The sequence below is a fragment of the Mixophyes fleayi genome, chromosome 1, assembly GCF_038048845.1.
Source record: "Mixophyes fleayi isolate aMixFle1 chromosome 1, aMixFle1.hap1, whole genome shotgun sequence".
NCBI classification, from domain to species: domain Eukaryota; kingdom Metazoa; phylum Chordata; class Amphibia; order Anura; family Limnodynastidae; genus Mixophyes; species Mixophyes fleayi.
In genome coordinates this window covers 166,409,382-166,432,809 of record NC_134402.1, presented here as the reverse complement: position 1 = coordinate 166,432,809, position 23,428 = coordinate 166,409,382, and the positions used below count along the sequence as shown (strand labels likewise).

At 42.1% G+C, this 23,428-nt stretch overlaps 1 protein-coding gene across 1 annotated transcript in view; it reads left to right on the top strand.

The window, feature by feature from the left end:
* Nucleotides 1-7,539: 7,539 nt before the first annotated feature.
* GPAT3 (glycerol-3-phosphate acyltransferase 3) overlaps nucleotides 7,540-23,428 on the top strand; it is a 60,558-nt gene continuing 44,669 nt past the window's right edge. The window contains exons 1-2 of the mRNA XM_075203273.1: nucleotides 7,540-7,822; nucleotides 20,606-20,672. Coding sequence (XP_075059374.1) covers nucleotides 7,679-7,822; nucleotides 20,606-20,672 — 211 coding nt within the window. The 5' untranslated portion in view covers nucleotides 7,540-7,678. The remainder of the gene's footprint in view (nucleotides 7,823-20,605; nucleotides 20,673-23,428) is intronic.

Here is a 23,428-nt window from a genome sequence, read left to right as displayed (position 1 = left end):
GGCACCCTGGATCCAGCATACAGTCATTCAGTCCTGAAGTCTGTGGTTGAGAAGAGTGTCTGCTGGGCCCAGAGCTCTTGCTTATATGCAGTCAGAAAAATAAGCCCGCGCTCGGTATATCCCACATTATATATGGTACCAGCTGCTTGGCAATAAGCCCGCGCTCGGTATATCCCATATTGTATGTGGTACCAGCTGCGTGGCAATATAAATGCCCATATATGTATACAAAACAAAAAGACAGTTGTCAGCGCTTATCCTTTAAACTGCATATCCGTGTGTGTCTAGCAAAATGAAAACATGAGGTATTCGTTCATATTTTGATCAAAAGACTTAAGCCTGCATCCCAACGTCAAGGGTACCTCATTATATGCAGGTCCTACACTGACCTATATGCATTAAACACTATTAAAATGCAGTTAAAATCATATGCACTCACCTCCCAGGTATAGGGGTTTACATCTAGCAAAGGCTGGCTTGTGAGCCACACCCAAGTGTGCCTAAATGTGTCAGTGATACAGTGAAAACAATACAGATGATTTGGCATGTTTACATAGGTTTAGGCTTCAGGACGGTCCAGTGTAATGCAGGTCATTGGCCAGTTCAAACGATGCCCTCCAAGGGTGGGGGTCAGCTCTCCAACAGATGCATACTTCCCACCGAAAGCTGGTTCAAACTGGTCTATTTAGAACTCACACACAATACAATTCTGATTTATTCCCTATAATCCATAACTCGCAAGGAGTGATATATTAGCCGATAGAACCGGACATCTGCGAATAAATAGAGAATTAGAATGATACCAAACAATATGTGTTTCCTGTAACCTGAATCTTAGATCTCAATAAAGTGTATATAACCTTATAATATTTAACTATAAACTCTGCTATGTTTCCTTATAAATAACTATGTATTGTAATTAGTTTATATTAAAAATAGTTGCAAGTGTATGTGTTCATGTAAATGTGTGTATAAGTGTTCGCACGTGTTGTGGTTAATTACACTCCTCCACGCCATAGTGTGCTATTCACATAATTTCAGACATAGACAATCAGATTGGTAGATATTAATTTGAAATGACCATATACAATTATTCGACCTGCGACATCACTTAAATCACATATACATGTAGTATAAGCCTCACTTGGCTTTGTAAGTTCACAAAGAATCACGATGAATATACTAGATTGAATGTTTCCAAGGCTTATTTACAAAACTGTTAGTAACAAGACATACAAAATAAGTTGCTCAAATAAGTTTCATAAATAAAATAGGAAATAAAACCAGAGTAACTAATTTAATAATGTAAGTCTTGGCATGAGAGGAGTACACTTTGGGAGAGATGGCACATCCTAACCTGTACACAGATCTCCTCCATAGAAATGCACAATATTACTGGGTAGCAGCTGATCTTTTAACATTCTCACACTGCTCTCGCCCACAACTGTGGAGATTAACTATGTCAACTCAATGTCAGGGCATTTCCCAGAATGGCACAGGGCTTTCGAAAATGAGTTATCATAAGATAGGTCTGGAACTTCAAAGGGCAGAACATCTCACCTCTGCTGTTCTGGCTGATCAGACTGTATAGACAAACTCTGTCACGCCTCAGAGATGTTATGTGTCTGGCCTTGTTAATTTCAGAAGACTCTTGCATAGGTCAAACTGATGTCATTCAGCAAAGCACACTTTGGAAAGCTTACATACAATATACAAATTGTCATAAATGAAAATTCAAGGAAAAATAACAATCAGTGATTAGACGTAATACATAATCATCACAGGAGGAAACAGAAAATCTGGAGGAGAGAAAAAGGGGGGGTCGGGAATCTGTGTTCACGTGTTGCCTGGAATGGGGGAGCCATATATTCTGTACCATGGTGTCCATGTCTCGTGGAATTTGGGAAGGGTGCCAATCTGGAGGGCTGTGATATACTCCATGAACGAAATGTGCCATAGTCTGTTTATCAACTCTGGCTTGGTAGGTGGAAGCACCTTTTTCCAAGCTCGGGCTATCAGTAGTTTACAAGCCTGGCTAACCTGTAGTAATGTCACGGATCAATGCAGGAATACAGCTAAGGAGCCAAGAATATGGTGAAAACATACAGGGGTAAATGTATTATGGTCCGATTTTTTCATCTCGCCGGAAATCGGCGACTTTGCAGCTAAAATGAAAAGGCCTTAAATTTTGCCTTTACAAGCCATCACCGCTTTAAATTTTAGCTGCAAAGTCGCCGATTTCCGGTGAGATGAAAAAATCGGACCATAATACATTTACCCCATATTGTTTATTTACTGAAGAGTACAAACCAGAAGGTGTAATAATGAGCTTGCAGGCAAATGCAGAAGATGATGCAGGTAAGCAAGAGGTATGGAGAGATCCCAAGCAGCAAGTAACCCAGAAGCACAGCAGAAGGAAGCAACAACAGCATTGAACAACAATAACCAGCAATGTCTGCTGGGAGTGACAGGTATAAAAAGGGACACACCCAGGTGCAAGGGAATAATTAATGAGCAGGTTAACCCCTAATACACATAAGGAAGGCACAATAGCAGCAGATCTGGTAAATAGAGGTACTGCCACAATATATATATATAATACAATAATAAAATCCAAAAGGCAGGAGCTGCCAGGCAAAGCAGCATGCAATGCAATAGGCAAATCCTGACAGTACCCCCCACTTAGGGCGGATTCCAGACGCCCGATTACCAATAATGTCTAAATTCATAGGAATCATAGTCCACAATGGGGGAACCGGTAGAAAAGTCCTCGTCCAGGGGCGGGAAGATGAAAGAAGTCAGAAGGCCTGAGCAAAGCTGAAGCACTGCAGAACCTCCTCTCTTCTTACGTCCTCCCCTTTTACGGGACTTCCTCGGAATTGAGGCCTGAGCCAACTGGGCGGAGCACAAAGTTAGTTCTAAGACTGTTCTGCTGGGTAGTTTTGCTGAATACACCGGTGACCCACAAGATGGCACTGCAGGTGTTGGTGAAAACTTGTTCATCACTGCCTCAACAAATAGTTGTAAGTCAGATAGGATGGGGTGATCAGTCTCAACCAAACGGTTTGCCCATTCCATAGCCTCTCCTCTAAAATTTGCTAACAAAAACAAAACCTGCCACTTTGGGTCACTGACAAGGCTAGATACTGAGGGGAACTAAGAAGCACAAAACCTCAGTAGAGCACTACATTGAGAAAGGTGCCCCTCAAAGGTAGGTGACGGCTCAAACTGGAGACCCTCAGCAAGAGGCGGCTTGGCTGGCCACACTTGGAGGTAGACCCGGACAGGTCGACAGACTTGGCATCAGGCCCGGACTGGGAGGCACACTTGGCAGCAGGCCCGGACTGGGCGGCACACTTGGCAGCAGGCCCGGACTGGGAGGCACACTTGGAGGGGACAGTACTGTGAGAAGCCTCTGGGCAGATAGCACTGAGAGAAGCCTCGGAGGGGACAGCACTGAGAGAAGCCTCGGAGGGGACAGCACTGAGAGAAGCCTCGGAGGGGACAGCACTGAGAGAAGCCTCAGAGGGGACAGAACTGAGAGAAGCCTCAGAGGGGACAGCACTGAGAGAAGCCTCAGAGGGGACAGCACTGAGAGAAGCCTCGGAGGGGACAGCACTGAGAGAAACCTCGGAGCAGACAGCACCAAGAGGTAACTCAGACTGAACCGCATAGACTGGCAACTGGGGCTGAACCGCATAGACTGGCAACTCGGGCTGAACCACATAGACTGGCAACTCGAGCTGAACCGCATAGGCAACTCGGGCTGAACCGTATAGACTGGCAATGTTTCTGGAGCGGACTGTAGCTCAGGAACAGAAATAGCAGCTGGCGACTCGGAACTGGAGACAGCGGCTGGTGACTCGGAACTGGAGACATCGGTTTGAGACTCGGAACTGGGCAGCATGGTGGCAGGAGACTCAGGTGCAGAGGCTGCGGCAGGAGGCTTAGGACCGGACACCGTGGCAGAAGGCTCAGGACCGGACACAGTGGCAGAAGGCTCAGGACCGGACACCATGGCAGAGGGCTCAGGACCGGACACCGTGGCAGAAGGCTCAGGACCGGATACCGTGGCAGAAGGCTCAGGACCGGACAACGTGGCAGGAGACTCAGGACCGAAAACCGTGGAAGGGGACTCAGGATCGGACACCGTGGCAGGAGACTCAGGACCAGACACCGTGGCAGGAGACTCAGGACCAGACACCGTGGCAGGAGACTCAGGACCAGACACCGTGACAGGAGACTGAGGACCAGACACCGTGACAGGAGACTCAGGACCAGACACCGTGACAGGAGACTCAGGACCAGACACCGTGGCAGGAGACTCAGGATCAGACACCGTGGCAGGAGACTCAGGACCAGACACCGTGGCAGGAGACGGCACCTCGGAGCTGGAGGCAGATGATGGCACCTCGGAGCTGGAGGCAGATGATGGCACCTCGGAGCTGGAGGCAGATGATGGCACCTCGGAGCTGGAGGCAGATGATGGCACCTCGGAGCTGGAGGCAGAGACTGGGACCTTCGGAACAGGAGGCAGAGGCTGGGACCTTGGAACAGGAGGCAGAGGAAACAGCAGAAGATGGTAGAGTAGACTGTCATGGTCTGCGGAGAGGACAGTCCTGTAAGAAGTGTACATTACTGGCACAGTAGAGACACTATTTTGTGTTACCGCTCCTCTTCGGTCAGATGGGGGCGTGGACCACCTGTGAATCGGGAATTTGTTACACCATAGTTCTTAGTAACCTGCCAATTTTTGAAGCACAATTAAGAGGTGCTGTTTGCACAGTTTCCACAGCAGAGAAGATTGGTTGAGACAAACCAGCTGCTTCTGCATTAGGAGAGACAGAATCTGACAGTCTCCTGTGTGGGTCCAGAAGTAGAGCAGAAAATTTAGCAAGCTGAGAACGTAGCAAGATTATGTCCATTTTTAAAGCCTGTAAAAGTAGCAATTCCAATATTGGTAAAACAGACATGTTGCAAAAAACAAATGAAAATTAATTGCAGAAAAAATGTCCCAGAATAAAAATCTTTCACACGACTCCTAAGCTGTTTTTTGTAGGCTGGTTATACTGACACAGATCAATGCAGGAATACAGCTAAGAAGCCACGAATATGGTGAAATACCATGTTTATTTGCTGAAGAGTACAAACCAGAAGGTGTAATAATGAGCTTGCAAGGAAATGCAGAAGTAAATACCAGGTTCACAGATGATGCAGGTAAGCAGGAGGTATGGAGAGATCCCAAGCAGCAAGTAACCCAGAAGTAAGCAACAACAGCATGGAACAACAATAACCAACAATGTGTGCTGGGATGACAGGTATAAAAAGGGACACACCCAGGTGCAAGGGAATAATTAATGAGTAGGTTAACCCCTAATAAACATAAGGAAGGCACAATAGCAGCACCTCTGGTAAATAGAGGTACTGTCACAATATATATATAACACAATAATAGTCCAAAAGGCAGGAGCTGCCAGGCAAAGCAGCATGAAATGCTATAGGCAGATCCTGACAAGTAAAAGGCGGTCCATTGATTTGCTTATAGATGGGGCTGCTTTGTTGAGCAAAAAGACAGCTGGGTCCTTGGGAAAACGAACAGCTGTGTGTTACAAACTTACCTTTCCGTCGCTCCGTCCGGAAGCCACACTTCCGGTTTTTTGTGGTCACGTGACCGCATCCAGAGGCGGGGAATTTGAATCCCCAAATGTATTTAAACCCTCTCTCTGACACTCTCTGAGTGTCAGAGCAACATTTACCTGTTCCTGGCTCCTGTGCTTCGTGGATTGCTGTGTTTTCCAGTCTCCTGTGTCTACCTGTGTTCTGATCTCTGCCTGTTTGACTATCCTGGCTCTTTAACCCCTGTGTACCGACCCGGCTTGCTGACTATTCCTCTATTCTTGTGACCCGTGTACCGACCTCGGGTGGATTGACTCCGAGTTGCCTCCCGATTCTGCCTGCCTCCATTCCTGTGTACCGACCCGGCTTGATTGACTCCGCATCTTCCGCTCCACTCCGCTACACTACATTTTGGGGGAACCTGAGGACCGCGACCTGCGACTCCTGTGCTACATGAAAAAACAGTCAGCATTTAACTTATGTGCAAAACAGAATACTAATTTGCACCCCTTGTATTGTAACATGGTTTTGTCCAGGAGACTGAAATGAGAAGTTTCTCAAGTTAAGATCCTTAATGAATCAGGCCCAGTGAGTGGATTTGCTTACTCAGGTGGAGCAAGTCAATTAAGCTTCCGAATATCTGGGATAAGCCGCCAATGGGGTTCGGATTTCAGCCTCACCAGTCTTTGGATGCTGTCCCCTCTTGCTTAGGGCTTGGGAGGTGGACATAAAGCCCCAAAGGGTCCTTGCTCTTCTCTGGAGAGGGTTATGTTTGGTCATGAACTGGACAGGATTATCTCCTTGGCCACAGGGAGAAAGAGTTCTCCCTCTTAATCTTCCGGACCTAGAGGCCCGATACCTTGGATCCACATGAGGATTATCATTCATTCTAAGTGTTATGCTGCACCACTCGGAGGAGCAACAGTGGCAGCATGATGTTTGTGATCATTACAACACTGAGACTGACATCCCTGCACTCTGCTTGCCTATACCCCCTTCCCTTCTGCCTGCTCTACCTAAGGTTAGAAATGTCAGTGATTGAAAGATATTACTACATAGACATGTTAATCATAAACAATAGAATTATTTGCATAGGTGTATTACAAGGGTGCAGAGGGCTAAAGCTCTGCCTAGGGTGAATAATCCCTAGCATTGATCCTGATTGTGCCCATCAGTGTCCACACACTCATTGTGCTCATACTTATTGTGCACAACAGTGTCCACAAATATTGTTAACGTAATGCATGTAGTGAATTCATACCTTCGAACTGTTGAAATTTAGGAAAGACAGCCCCAATTTGAGGGCTCTTTTTCCCCATTCCAATCGGGACATTGCTGCTCCATGGGCCAGATAATTGGTAGGTATGGGCTGTTCACTACTGCTCTTCATGGCAAAGTGACAGGTGTGCGTGGCATTGAAGGGGTGTTGTTTTGAAGAGAGGAAGGGAGTTGGGGGCGGCCCAGCACTTCGGGAAATACTGGATACTGATGCATGACTACATTCCCAATATGTGTGTGTGTGAGACGGTGCACACACATTGTTCCAATTACCCAACTGAAGAAGTTGGGAAGTATGATACAGCTCACAATAGACATGTATTATAAGACTTTAGAAGACTACATATATTTTATTTTAATGCAATAATTTAAAAACTGAACACACAAATTCAGAAATTCAAAGTTCTGTGAACATAGGACTATTGGAAGATTTTGCATAATAATTTATACAAGTCCCAATTTTCTTATATCTAAAAAGCATTTTAAATAATTACAGTTTTGTTATTAAAATAGAAAGGACTGTTTTGCAATAACAATTATACAGAGCATGGGTTCTCTTGTCTTCTATGATCAGGGCAAAGAGCAACATTGCTTTACACAGGAGGAATCGGGAGGAGTTGATTCAGGAGGAGCAGGGGCTGTGGGTGTGACCTGGGAGAGAATAGGAAGTCGATATACGTCTCCACCAGTAAACTTTGTTTTTCCTGCTCTGTCAAACTATCAAGCCGAGGAGGAGAAACAGATGACAAAGTGTGCACCTGGAGGCTGACAGCTCAGCTGAGCCATGGAGGACTTTAGAACGGTGGCTTACAACATCTTTTCAGCATGGCTCTCCGTAATTATCGTGTTTATAATGTTGCCTTCTATGTTTGGCATTTCGCTGGGGATTTCAGAGGTTTACATCAAGATTCTAGTTAAAACTATTGAGGTAAGATTCGTACAGGTTGTTTGCAGTGCATTGCTGAGAGTTTGCATGGGGTGTTGTTTTTTGCATTTGTTTTTTAAATGCTTGGCATGTTTGATTTTTCCACACCCAACTTGTCCTTGGTTCACGACACGTTAGTGACGACGAACCTTATTGCAACATAGTATTACTGATGTGCATTCCTATCTCTAAAGACCAAAAAGAGACAAGTGTGCACAGTACTTTGTAGGACATGGTGTAAGTTAGAGGTATATGTAGTTTCTTTCCATATAGTCCAATGTATTTAGTTTTGCTTTGTAAGTACTGCTGTGTTTGTTTGTTTGTTTTTTTATCTAATGCTTTTGATTTGCTTATTTAATTTGGTTAATAGACAGTTGTTGATTATGGCCAAACTAAGATAAACATGTTTTTTTTCTTCTAAGGACTGTACATATAACTGTAATAACATTTTGCAGCCAACAGATGTCACTGTATCTATTGCTATGTATATGACGAGGCTGAAGTTGGCTTCTTATTCGGCCAGCTTCTTTTTCGTTTAGTATTCATGCTCCAGCTTCTTATTCAGAAAAGCTTATTTTTAAAGGAATAAATCAATATGGATCACTGATTTCACATCAAATTAACACTAAAGGGGGTCCCTTATACAAAATGCATTAGAATTTTGCATGACCCAACAAGGATATGGGCATGAAATCAGGGGGTAAAGTAACAATATTTTATCATTTTGAATAAGTAGCTGCAGTTTCTCAAGGGTTAAATGCCGTTGGGCCAGCAATTTGACAGTGGGAATCAACATAGGGTGGTCAGTTACATATAAAACATCTGTCTTTTGCCTGGCCCAACGCTGTTTTGGGCATGCAATCAGGTGGCAAAGTGGGCACAGATAGCATTTTGAGCATTTTGAATAAGTAGCTGCAGTTTTTCAAGGGTTAAATGCCGTTGGGCCAGCAATTTGACAGTGGGAATCAACACAGGGTGGTCAGTTACATATAAAACATCTGTTGTTTGCCTGGCCCAACGCTGTTTTGGGCATGCAATCAGGGGGCAAAGTGGGCACAGATAGCATTTTGAATAAGTAGCTGCAGTTTTTCAAGGGTTAAATGCCGTTGGGCGAGCCATTTGACAGTGGGAATCAACACAGGGTGGTCAGTTACATATAAAACATCTATCTTTTGCCTGGCCCAACGCTGTTTTGGGCATGCAATCAGGTGGCAAAGTGGGCACAGATAGCATTTTGAATAAGTAGCTGCAGTTTTTCAAGGGTTAAATGCCGTTGGGAAATTTTGTGTACTGCTGGTGCAGAGATGGTCCTGAGGCCCAAAGTGCAGAGAACTAGGGCAAAGGTTAGGGTTAGGCAGGCTGAACCCTTTGTTCAAAAAAGGATGGGTGCTGAGGTTGGAACAGTTGGTGTAGCAGGGGGTGAGAATTGTGGGGAGATCAATATTGTGGGTGTAAAATTTCCTCGCAAGTCTGTAATTCAAGTAGGTGGGGAGCCAACTAAGGTTTTTGAGGATACTGACACCATGTTTGAGGTAGTTCAATTGGAGGGAATCGGGGGGATAGGGAGCAGGATAGGCGGGAGGTGGGTGGGATGGAACCAGGGAGGAGGGGGAGGAAATATATTCAGAAAGGGAGGACCCGGGGGGGACAATTCCTGGGATTGACGGTGTGGTTCGGTCAGAAGAGTCTCTGGCCAGAAGTGATGGTATACAGGATCCGGGGATAGGGTCAAAGGCCTTATAGGTGTTAGGTAATATAATGCTGAGAGGTAATGAAGGTAATGCCCATGCCTATAATCCTTAATGATGGCTCCCCAATCCATACAGTTTTCCACCATTAATGTGGCATCTGTGCGTTCCGATCGAGCTCGTTATTTGGCCTTTGATTTTTTTCAACACGCTTGAGGTTGATTTTTTGTTTTTGCAATAGACTAGGGTTGGGCGCCTCGCTTATCTCCACAAATGCAAACAGGAGTGGAGGCGAGGTCCCTCTTATTGGTCTCTTGCGGCCGAGCCGTACAATGGAGTGGCAGCCTTTTTTTCTGGCATGTTAACCATTCAGCGGATTATAGAAATAAGCATGGGCAGATGTATGGTTATGGATGTTTCCGTAAGGGGGCAGGTCCTGAGGTTGATAAATATTTAAGGTCCACAGACCCAACGGGGCAAGGAAATGCCTTTTCTGGGAAATTAAACCTTACCTTTTTACGGGCCAGCAGATTGTCTTCGGGGGTGATTTTAACACCATTGTTATTCCAGAGGATAGGGAAGGCTCGTGGAAATCGCTGGGCTATGATGCAGGTTTTTTAGTTAATATGGTTAGTCAGGCTGGGCTGGTAGATGTGCATATTCGTCACTCTCCAGACCTCAAGGGGTTCACCTTTTTTAGAGGTAGAAGTAGGTCAAGAATAGATAGGTTTTTTGTTAAAGGGAGCTCTGTCACATCAACTCCAAAACTCCAAAGTTGATGGCGGTAGAGTTCTCTGATCATGTTTGTCTCTGCGTGTCTTTGAACACTTCAGACACCCCTCAGAAAGGCAGAGGCCTGTGGCATCTGAACCCCAGCCTTCTGGATGATGAGAAGGTTAGACAATCATTTAGGGACTTCCTTGAAACCCAAGAAACCCTTTTGGACACAGGTTGGGCTAGGCCACAGTGGTGGGAGGAATTCAAAGGAAGAACTCAGAGGTTCTTTAGGAAACTGGTAGTTCAGAGGAAGTGTATAAAAAAGAACGTCTGCCATGCCTTGAGATGGAAACTCGATTTCCTGATTTCTGAGGGTGGAGATAGTGGGGAAATCTCCCGGGTAAAATCCCAGATAAAAGAGTGCCAGTATGACCGTTATGCCTCTTTGGTTTTGGAAAGGGACTACGGTAAGTACCACTCTCCGGATCCCTACCTTAACTGTAAGAGTTTGGTTGATGCGAAGGAGGTGAGGGAACTGCGCGATGACAGAGGGGTCCTCAGGAAGGACCAAGGAGGTATCTTGTCAGTCGTGCACTCCTTCTACTCTGGCCTTTTGTCTGGGAAGGTACTTATCAGAGAGAAGATGGAAAGGTTTCTGAGGGGCGTGTCTGGGCTTGGTGGCCATCAGGCTTCTCTTGATCCCTTGGATTCTGAGATAACGGTGGATGAGGTCAGGAGGGCGATTGATAGTTTATCAAATAAGAAATCCCCAGGCCCGGATGGTTTAACTTCCGAGTATTATAAAGCCTTTGTGGACCTCCTGGCTCCGCACCTAGTGGCGGTTTTTAATGAGAGCTTGGGTAGAGGGTAACTCCCTCCCTCCATGGGGCAGTCCGCCCGTATTTTGCTATCCAAGGGGAAAGACCCATCCAGGATTGAGAATTGGCGCCCCATCGCTCTTCTCAATTCTGATAGATTCTGGCAAAGATCATTTTTAACAGGATTATGGAAGTATCGGGCCTGTTGCTTTCCACTTCTCAGCACTCGGTGAAGGGTCGAAGCATCTTTAATGCTGTCCTTGGCGTCCGGGAGGCCGTGGAGCGGTGCAGGGCTGAGAAGTGGGGGTAAGAACCTTCTGGCGCTGGATCAATCTAAGGCGTTTGATTGTGTCAATCATGAATATCTGTGGGCACTTCGAGAGGTATGGTCTGCCAGTGAGGTTGGTTGATTGGCTACGTACCATTTATAGACAGGCCGAGAGCTTCCCTCTTGTAAATGGTTGGGTGGGTCCTACTCTTGCGGTGTCATCTGGAGTCAGACAAGGTTGTCCCTTGAGCCCTTTTCCTCTATGTATTTGCGATTGATCCTTTTATCAGGAGGATTGAGAATGGTGTAGTGAGGGGAGTGCAGCTGGCTGTGGATGTTCCCTTGAAGGTAGAGGCCTATGCTGATGATGTCACAGTAGTCTTGTCAGACATGGCCGAGGCGCGTGGCGTTTAAAATCTAATCTGCGAATATTCTGAGGCTTCGGGCTCAGAGATAAACCAAGAAAAGAGTGAAGTTCTCTGGTTAGGGGAGGTAGGACTGCAGTTTGTCCTTCCGGATGCGCTCCCTCAGGCCAGTCAAGAGGTTAAAATCTTAGGCATTCTATTTGGTTCGGGTGATTATGCCCAGCGAAATTGGGAATTGAAACTGGCAGATGCCGCTTCTTAGGTGGATAACTGGAAGAAGTGGAAGCTGCCCTACAGAGAACAGATTGATTTGATCAAAACTTACTTGATCCCAATTTTTTTGTACGTCAGTTACATATGTCTGTTGCCAGAATCATTAAGGGTCAAGGTCAGTTCCTTGTTCTTTCAGTTGTTATGGGGGAACAAGTTGAACCTCATCAAGAGGAATGTGACCTACAAACCTAAGGATGCAGTTGGCCTGGGAATGGTAAACCCAGTGCTGTTCTTTAGTACTGCCTTTTTGAAGCTTCAACTCTGTAGTCTCTTTTTGGAGTCTCCCCCTCGGTGGGTAGCTGGCTTTCGTGTTTGGTTGCACCACTTTCTCAACGCAGGTTGGATGGGGGTCCCGTAAAAAGTCTTCGAGTTAAGCATGGATACCTCCCGGCCTATGTGGTTCAGGGTTTCAAGGTGACAAGAAAATGGCAGATTGAGGTGGGTGAGGCAAAAAACTCCTCTAGAAGGGTGTTGGAAAGGAGGATTTTGCGTACTCACTTTTATGTGCCCCTGTTACTAAAGGATTGCCCAGGTGATATGAGCTCAAAGGGTCTTGCTTTGGTGAATTCCAAGCGGATTCCTCCAAAGTTTAGAGATCTCACTTAGCTTGCTTTTCAATGGGAGGCTCTTTTGTTAAGGGGATCCTGAAGCATAAGGGTGTCGATGATCGTGGTTGTCCACGGGAGGAATGTCATGGGGAGGTGGAGACAATGGACCACTTCTTGCTTCAGTGTCCTTTTAATATAGAGGTTTACAAGGGAGTGTCCCACTCCTTAGGCCTTCCGTGTCTTTTGGGGCTTAGTTACCCTGAGTGGGTGTATGGAGTGCTCAAAAGGTGTGGGGATTTTGATTTAAGCACTCGTTTTTTAGTTGGCGTAGTTGTTAGGTTTTACACATGGAGGGCACAGTGTTTAGTGTCCATTAGGGGCAAAATCCTTCCCTGTGGTGGATAGTATTCTGCACGAGGTTTGGAGAATAAGGGAAATGGAGAAGGGCCGGATTGATGCTGCGAGCTGGGGTAGACTTTGGCTGGGGCTGAGACCTCCCTAAGTGGTAGCTAACACCTGGCAGTCTCTCCATTCTTGGCTATCTATCCTGTTTTATAACCATTAGATTTTGTGGAAACCCTTTTTTTTATTAAGGTTTACATACATTTAAAGTTTGCTTTCATTACCTGACAGTAAAGTATGTGTGGGTGGTATTATAGATTGGTAGCGGGGTTGTGGTAATGAGAAGTATTGAGCTGAGGGTTGGCATGTTTCTCTCATGGAAAGTTTTTGATTTGTTTTGTGTTTTTTGTCTTTTTTATATTTGTGAATTGGTGTATTAGTTGTTTTGTGATGGGATTGTAGTAGAATTGGGTGTGTGAAGTTTTTGTTCATATTTGTCCTTTTTACCCTTTGGATAATGTATATAGTCTATTTTATCTTGGACAAAGTGATACTGGATTTATTTTTGTTGCAGTTTTTAATAAAAACATCAACCCTTGCAAAACTGCAGCTACTTATTCAAAATGCTCAAAATGCTATCTGTGGTCACTTTGCCACCTGATTGCATGCCCAAAACAGCGTTGGGCCAGGCAAAAGACAGATGTTTTATATGTAACTAACCACCCTGTGTTGATTCCCACTGTCAAATTGCTGGCCCAACGGCATTTAACCCTTGAAAAACTGCAGCTACTTATTCAAAATGTTCAAAATGCTATCTGTGGCCACTTTTCCACCTGATTTCACGCCCATAACCTTGTTGGGTCAGGTGATATATTAATGCATTTTGTATAAGGGACCCCCTGTTGTGTTAATTTGATGTGAAATCAGTGATCCAAATTGATTTAAAGCTTTAAAAATAAGCTTTTCTGAATAAGAAGCTGGAGCATGAATACTAAACGAATAAGAAGCTGGCTGAATAAGAAGCTAACTTCAGCCTCGTATGTAAGTAAACTGAATGCTTAACCCAATTGTTAAAAAAGATCCATTGTTTTCATACAGCATTGTAGGTAAATTATATATTTGAGCTGCTTGTTCTCCAAAACTGTAAAATTATATTTTTAAAGTGTAAACTAAACTATAGATTTGTCAACTGTGACAAACCATTACTGACTCAAACTACATTCTGTAGTCGAATGGAGTTAACTACAACTGTAATAGTTGCTTAATTTTGTTAGAAATAGCACTCGTTGATTTTAATAAGAGTTGTAAACTGTTGCACATCACATGTAACATGACAATCCAACAAGTTATCCCTTGCCCCCCCCCCAGCAAACGAAAGCGACAAATCGCAGACAGTCGCAAAGAAAAAGCCATGTGTCATTTGTTATTTGCAGCAGTAATTGCGTGCCGCAAATGCATGAAGTAGTCTTAGCCTTTGCCAGTACAGGATCTGTTAAGGTGAAGTGTTCTGTTTGTCATGTTTACATTGCAATCAAGAGGACTATAGTGTATTCTGCATTGTATGGTCACATGAACAAATGATGAAATAATTATCTTTAATTGGCCTCTAGAACCAAACATAGGATAGAATCGCAATCTTACAACTGTAGTTTAAAGAGGAACAAAATTCTAGAGGATGAACCATATTGTGTTATATGTGCTTGTGTTTTGCTCATTAATAAAAATAAACAATTAATAAATACTACTTTTATAAGTCTGTATAATAGACCCACGTTTCAGGTTATTGACTTTGAAAGAATGAAAAGGCTGCAGTGTTGCCTAATGCTGGGAACACATTAGAATGTTTTCAGCCGATTATCGGGCCAATCAAACGATAAGTGACTGTTTGGCCTGATATCTCATTAGTGTGTATGCTGCAAAGATAAACTATTATTGTTCCAGAGCACATTGTTCCATCGGTAAACGATATTTTTAAAAGTCAAATGAAACGATACAATTTGGTTTCATTTCTGCAATGTGTATGCACTCATGATCGGCAGTGTCCATAGATCTCTATGGAGTGTGCAGAGTCCTGATCTTTCCAGCCGATGGTTTTGACAGATGAAGAGCACAGATCTGAAGGTAAAATGTGTTTAGTGTGGACATATGAATAAACATGCTGATTGGGAATTCTTAAAAAAAAATTAAACATTAGTAAAATTGTTAAGGATATCGCATCTGGAGAAACTTTATGTAGTGTGTACCCAGCCTAAATGCATACTGTAAGTGTACAGCAGAGTTTCTTAACTTCAGTCTTTACGCACCCCTAACAGCTCATATTTTCAGTATTTCTTTAATCATGCACAGGTGACTTAGTCTACTTGGCTGAGTCAGTAATTATCCTACCTGTTCCACAGACAGAAATCCTCAAAACATGAGCTATTAGGGGTTTGTGAGGACTGGACTTAAGAAACACTTGTGTACAGTATATCATGAATCAAAGCAACATTGCAGGTTATTTAGATGCTTTGAACAACTGTCTGTTTTTGGTACAGGAATTTGGCTATTTACGTGCCCTGTGTTTCTAACTGTAACCATTTTAGCTACCAAAGTTGCCCAATTTCCAGGTACAGTCCCAGGTTTTAAAGATTTAAATGTCCCAATTTTTCAGTAGTAACCAAATGCACATTACAATTAGGGGCAGATTCAATTCCCTGCATTCTTTAGAACAACGCAGACCGCACACTATTATCGTTACTATGATAACTTCTCGGCTGTTTGCTTCCAGCTTTGCGCTGAAATTACCGTAGTAAAGGTTATAATGCGTGGCCCTCATTGTTCGTATTTTTATTTTCAATGTTAGATGCCATTCTTACTATCTGCTCTAAGTCACTTACTGTAAGGTTACCGTACTTAAAATTCAAAATGTGCATTTTAACACTCTCACACCTGTGATCTAAGCATATTGCTTTTTGGTTTGGTAATATTCCAATCTCAATATCTATAATTTATTAATGCAGTACTTGCACAAATTATACCTTGTTTTTTTCTGAAAATTTTGTATTTACAGAAAATTTACCCAAAATGGACAAATAAGGTGGGGTTTTTTGTTAATTGGAATTGCAAGAAAATGTTTTTTTTTTTTTTTTTTTTCTTAACACTACCAAGAAATACTTTATGGCTCTTTTTTGGCATCAATCCACTTTCCAAAATAGCATGATTCTACACACGTTTGTATAATAAAATCTGCACTTAAAAATGATAATGCAATTTTGTTTTTTTTGCTCGCAACTGTCTTGAATGAAATGCATAATTTGTGTAGTAATAAAAATAGACAACCTACCACATCAATGAGGGTACCCCAGGGTTTTTTGAAGCCAGAATGATGGATAGGATGCTCCCCTCTTTCAAATGAGGGAACTCCTGATGCTTTTTGATGCCAGGTTGGGGGAGATCTGTTTCCTTATCCCCACCCCACCCCTATTCCTCAATGTCTAAACATTTTTTTGTGTAGGAGTTATTGTCTGGTGATCACCAGACAATAACTTCTAAAGGGCCACAACATTTGAAAGAGGGTGCCCCTTGGTTTGTAGGTGACATGAGGGGAAGTACAGGTACTTTTACTCCTTCCACATCCCTGCACTACAGCTTTTTTTTATTTATTTTTTTTATTATTATTATTATTATTCTGTATTGGTGGGATGAGCTCTGGCACGTACATTGACGACATTGTGCACTGGTACAATCCCCTCATCAACAGGCTCCTCTTTGCCAAGAAATATCAGTAGAGGATAAAAAAATTATAATTTTACTACTACAAACCCCTTAAGTGATAATGATAATTCTGTGGCGTTCAGAATCCTAGTCACAAATAACATCATATGCCAATGGATTGTAGGAGACCATTTTCTGCTGCTTCTTCAAGACGAAATTTTAAAGATGCCTGAACTTATCGTCCTGGTAGACAATATGTGGCAAATGTATCAAAGTGTCCCTTTTGATCCTTTAGAGCAGTCTTTCTTAACTCAAGTCCTCACGCCCAACCCAGCAGCTTATGTTTTGAGGATTTCTGTTTGTGGAAGCAGGTGGGATAATTGCATGATGAACAAAATCCTAAAAACATGAGCTGTTGGGGGTGCGTAAGGACTGAAATTAAGAAACACTGCTTTAGAAGAAAGGATGGAAGACTGAATAATTCTCAATGACCTCCAGCAGATGTGGTGAGTGGCAAGGTCACAATGGACATCCACAATGAAAGATTGCTGGGTTCGAGACATTATAAACAAGATAGAATTGTTGAGTGATATCCAGAGGAAGTGTTTTTGTGACATTATGAAGGCATTACTCAACAGTTTAGATGCTTATGGAGAAACACGTAGTTCCCATAGTACTTACTGCTCCGAGAGGCACTGGATGCTACTCCAAACTCAAACTCTTTCTGATAGAAAAGCAGTCTGGAGCCTTTCGAGTAGTCCTCTATTTGAGAGATCAATATGTGCATGCAAGACATTTCCTCGTGGAATCTGTAAACTATTCTCAATGCAATAGAAAAAGGAGATTTCCTTACATATATTGACGTGCAGAATGCTTATTTACACTTTCAATTGCACTGCAGCATCATTGTTTTCTCAGATTCTTTAGCCTAGGGCACCATTTACATTTATCTGTCTGCATTTGGCGCCTCAACATTTCTTTTGGCTGCTTTCTGGAAGCATGGAGTTGTAGCTTGGCCTTAACTGCACAATATTCTGGTAATAGGGAAATCGTAACATTCTGCACAAACCAAAATACTCAAAGTAACCTCTGTTTTACAAGATCATTGTTGAATCATAAGTACAGTCAATTATCAAATTGTGCCTTTCAACAGCTGTACTTTTGCAATTTCTTGGACTATAGAAAAACAGCAAAAGACCAAGCATCGGTATTGGAAGAGACTTGTTAAACTTCAACATCTGAATTCTCAGATGTTCAGGTTAATTCAGTGGCAAGAATGATCAGGGACTTCATCAGTCTAGTAGGGATGTTTTCCTTAACCATAGGCATCCTTCCATGGGTGAAATGGCATATGAGGAGTCTTTAACTAGAGGTGCTCAGTCAGTGGACTTAACAGGCCAGAATCTCTGAATTTGCCCATAAGGCTTACAAAGATCATTAGGGAGTCTCTAGATTAGTGGCAATGGACTGTTAATGAGATATTCAAGCTCCTAAAGTTGGGGTCTCATCTGCACACACAAGTAGTACAGGGTGTATGGCTTCAATAGAAAAAGAAACTGCATGAAAATATTCTGGAAGCAAGGCCAGTGTGGCCCTTGCCTCTACCTCTGGTGCAACTAAAACATCTCAAGATCCTTCAGAGAACTGGGCTGTGGTGGCATTCATAAATTGACAAGGAGGCACCAAGAGCAAAATCATGATGATAGTTATCAACAATTTGAGATGTTTCAGCTCTTCATTTTGTGGGCAATGACAACAAGGTATATAAACACAGGGTTGTGCTAGAAAATAATTTGTGCAAAATACAAATCTAAATAAATACAAATTGTTGCATACCTACAGATATATAAAAATATAACATTTATTTAATTGTTTGGTCATAAAAAAATCCTAATAAATAACAATAAATATTCCGATAATGTGCACCTTCTCGGAGAAGCAGTTAGTCCATAATTTAGTAAATATGAATACGATATCAAACCATGTCGGAACGAGCTTATGGCATATGGTAATGTCACAACATTTACTCTGAAGGGTGTCCGCAAAGAGTGCTAGTAGCAGTGAGTGTTAAAGATTGGATGTATCCAATTTACCAAGAGTATCGGCTTATAATGGAACATACAAACAGTCTCTCCCATAATTTCACAAAATTTGCTTCAGAGGTTGTCCACAAAGTGTGTAATTAGAAGTGAGTGCTGTAGATTAAATATATCCAATTACCAAGAGTGTCTGCTTATGATGGGAAAAAACAAACAGTCTCGCTCTTGGGGGCCTATTTATCAAAGTTTTTCCCCCTGTTAGATCCCCGAAAACAGTTTTCGGCAAATAACCGCTAAATAGCTATGTAGCATTGCAGCAGATATCTTGGATATCTGCTGCTTTGCATTTCTTATAGTTTTTCTGAGTACTCCCCATAACAGTCTATAGGAGTGCTCAGTAACGCTATGTACCAATGACCGAAACTAAGTTTTCAACCATGTTAATGTACGCCAACTCAATCTGGCATACGTTAACATAACTGAAAACTTTCACTGAAAACAGCTCTGTTCCGAAGAGCAGAGCTGCACAGCGCATGTGTGGAGGGATCATGTGATCCCTCCCTGTCACATGACTCACCTTCTTGCAGTCCAGGTTCTCTGTGCGCTTGCCCGAGGTTTTCAGTTGACGCATGCGCACAGAGATTACACGGAGGAAACATCACAGTTGGCATCGCATGGGAGGAGAAGAAGCAAGTGAAAGGTGAATGTTGTACATCACAAGAACAGCAGTTTTTTTTGAACTGCTGTTCATGTGAACGTTTTTAATAAATATGAAAGTTAGTTCAATCCTTAGTTTTCAATCCTCCTCGCATTTCTATCATATTTGCCGATGCGTCTTAAATAGGCCCCTTAATGTCGGCTTTATATGTGATGTCCTCTGTAGCTGAAGAAAAGCAACTCCCGAGTGATTGTCCTGTACCCGCTGGTTTGCAGATTTGCCACGAGTTGTTCAATGGCTGTATCAACTGATCTAGTGATGTAAATTGGCTTTTATTTCCAATGCGATATATGTCCCTGTGCTGCTCTGAGGGATATAATAACGAGCTTTGATGCGTTTGTGTGCTGAGAGCTTGGGACTCGCTATTTATTCGGCCTGGAATTACTGATGAGGAGTCTGTGTGTGGAATATATTTTTCCACAAGAACACAATTTATCTCTATCTTCAGCTTTGGTAAGCTCCTAAAACCTCTACATTTATATTTGTGAATGATCTAAATATCTTGTATTTATGTGTATCGTTCATTTCAGTTTAGTATGAGTCTGTTGAGAATTCCATGAAAAGTGTTTTGACTTTATTAATGTAACCATCTAGTTTAGCAGCAGTTATGGGCACCATAATGCACCTACTTGATAATGCTACAATAATAGTACCAGAGAGACTGCCAAGGCAGTAAAGGTTTCCTTGGCATTCTTCAGGTTTTTACATCAGATTGTATGCTGTTGCACACTTTTGTGTGGCGTCCTTGTAATAAATGTAACTTTTAAGTTTGTACTGTGCAATTTTTATTTTGTTATTTGTAGCACAATATAATATTTATTTTAATTTGAGACTGTTTTGACTTTTAGCAGCTTCCCTTTTATGCAATTGCTTTTCGTGTTTTGTTTTTTCTCCTTCTCTTTCCCATAAGCCATTAAATATACATCCTCACCCCTTAACATTCCTGATTTGGATAAATCGGGTCATGGCCCTATACCCCTATTGTGCCTGTCCTTGAAAAATTAAACTAGTTGTCAGATATGTTAATGCATACTTTTGCTTATGTGGACCATGTCAAAATCATGTTACAAATTTAATATGAATAAAATGCCTACTATACCTTTTTCCATGTTTGTTTAGTTTAATTTACTTTTATGGTGTTTTTGTTTTTCCAACTCATGTTGACGGAGAGGTGGCAGAGAGTTTAATGTAGTGGGACATGTCTTTCCCATACTATAAGAAACTGGTAGTGAATAAAATTGGATTGAATTTACTGGAATCACTATTTTATAATGTATTGCTAATATCATTACAACTATTTTTTTTTTACTTTTGTAGTGGGCAACGTTAAGACTTCAAAAAGGTTTTCAAGAAAAGAATAAACTTCGAATGATTCCATCCAATGGTAAGTATTAAACCAGCCTAGCTGCCATCACACGGATAAATAACATGAAGAAAGTAAAAATATACAAGGTGCGAATGAAGTACTGTCCAGTGTGAACTAATACTGAATTCACGGTCTTCTGGCTTAGTGCATTAATATTACAAACATCATCAAAATAAAGGTCACTGCATATAACTTAATCCTGCCCCCCAATCTGGATGGCTGTGGTGAGATAAACAAATGACGTAAAGCTCTCTGGATATAACAGCCAGATGCTAACTGTAGAGACTTTGCTATCTAAGCATCTTTATACCTGTGATGAAAAAATAAATTGTTATAAAATTGTTAAACTTTTTTCCTATTCCCATTCGCTTCTGTCTTAATATTTACCGTAGCAACCTATATCATACACAGTTGTCATAACAGTGGGCAGCATGGTGGCTGAGTGGTTAGCACTTCTGCCTCACAGTACTGGGGTGATGAGTTTGATTCCCAAACATGGCCTTATCTGTGTGGAGTTTGTATGTTTTTCCCATGTTTGTATGGGTTTTCTCTAGGTGCTCCGGTTTCCTCCTACACTCCAAAAACATACTAGTAGATTAATTGGCTGTTATTAAATTTGCCTTAGTCTCTGTGTGTGTTATAGAATTTGGACTGTAGGCTCCAATGGGGCAGGGACTGATGTGAGTTCTCTGTACAGCACTGCAGAGTTAGTGGTGTTATATAAATTATATGATTGTTTTCCACTAGTTCTTCACATATTTTATCCTTTTTTTTTTTTTTTTTGTTTGTTTAAAAAAAAAAAAAAAAAAAAAGTCCACCAAAACTGAATCTGTAGCAGGACAAGGGGTATGTTTTACTATTAATTTGTTTATTGTAATGGTATTTGAATATCCATGTTTGCTTTAGTGGCTGGCCAAATGGGGAAATGTAAAGGTGTTCAAACATTGTCCACTTGAGCCACTCATGGCATCAATTATGTTCATAAAGAGGTGGATATGATGACATGTCCAGTCTAGGTGGAAAGAAATTGAAACATTTAGCGTACACATCATTTGTGAAAATATCAGCCCTATGTAGTAATGTAACTGTTCTAAATTTATTCCTAGCATTGACTGACACTTGAAAATGTTGCTGCCAAGGCCCCAAGCTAATTTTTGTTCCCAGTCCAAATACTACTTGCTGCTTCTGTCAGAGGGCTATCTGCCAATGTTGTATAGCGTGGTAGTTAATTTAAGCTGAGGGCCTATAAATATAATGGTCTCCAATTTATGTTCCTCTGAATTCTACTGCACCCTAGTGATGCGGTGCAATTGCAAGTATCTGATAAAATGTTGTATGGGTATCCTTGTTCGTTTTTCTTGTTTTTTTTTTCTTTCAAACAGTAAAAGTACCTCCTTTTCAAATATTTGACTTCAGTAATACCGCATCTTGACCAGAAGTCTGTTCCATGAAATCTAGCTAATTCAGGTAGGGTCCTGTTGAACCATAGCGGGAAAGGGGAGTTGTCATAGTGTCTGACATTAAGTGCATGCAGTGAATGATTTTGTAGATGTCAGTATTGTCTGAAAAGATGTACTAGTTATCTCAAGAAAACCATGGCCAGAGCAGCCTTGATATTCTGTCTTAGGTCACTAGTTGCTGAATCTCAGCAACCCGTTAATAGTCAAAAAAAAAAACATATATTTAGGAATCCAGGCCACTCTCTGACCTTGGAAGTTCCAGTATTGTGAGTGAAAGCCATGGGCGAATATCAGTCTACATGAACTATTTAAATAATGAGTGTATATAAGAACCAGTGTGGTACAAGTGATTGAAGGGATTAATGAGGAATAGCAGAGTGGCATCTGTATAGAAGGCCATTTTATTTCTTCAACAGGATATTGGGACTTTATGAGCTGTGACCTTCTGGCAAACTTAATAGTAATTGTTTTTTGTAAGATCACATTATCACACTGTGCTATCCAGAAAATATAGAACATGTCAAATATAAGAAGTTCATTTTGAAAACTGCAGAGTTTATAGAATATTATTAGCAGAAACCTTTTAGGTATAGCACTGGATAGGTTCCCCCCCCTCCCCTTTTGTCCCCAGAAAAGCCTGAATTCTTTGCGGCATAGATTCAAGAAGGTGCTGAAAACATTGTTTTTGTCTAGTCCATGTTGATATGATAGCATCACACAGTTGCTGCAGAGTTGTTGGCTATGTATCTCATATTCATCCATATCCCAAAATTGATTTATTGGAATGAGATTTGGTGAATGTGGAAGCCATTGAACACTGAATTCATTGTTAGGTTTGTGGAACCAGCTTGGGATGGTGTGTGCTTTGTGACATTAGACTGGCTAGACTGTAGTCATAAAAGAATGCACATGGTCAGCAAGAATTCGCAAGTAGGTTGTGGCATTTATACAAAGCTTGATTGATACGAAGGAGCCTAATGTGTGCCAAGAAAACATTTTCCATATCATCAACAGAACCGGCCTGCACCATTGACACAAGGTAGGATGGATCCATGGATTCATGCTGCTTTGACCCTACCCAGCAGCATGTCATAGCAGAAATCAAGATTTGGCAGACCAGGCAACTATGCTCAAATCTTCAACTTTCCAGTTTTGTAGCCTAGTGTGGTTTTCTGCTACTGTAGTCCATCTAATTCAAGGTTCGATGTGTGGTGTGTTCCGAGATGTTCTTCTGCATACCACTATTCTAACACGTGGTTATTGGAGTTAGTCATCTGCATGCCAGCTTAAATTAGGATAGCTATACTCCTGACC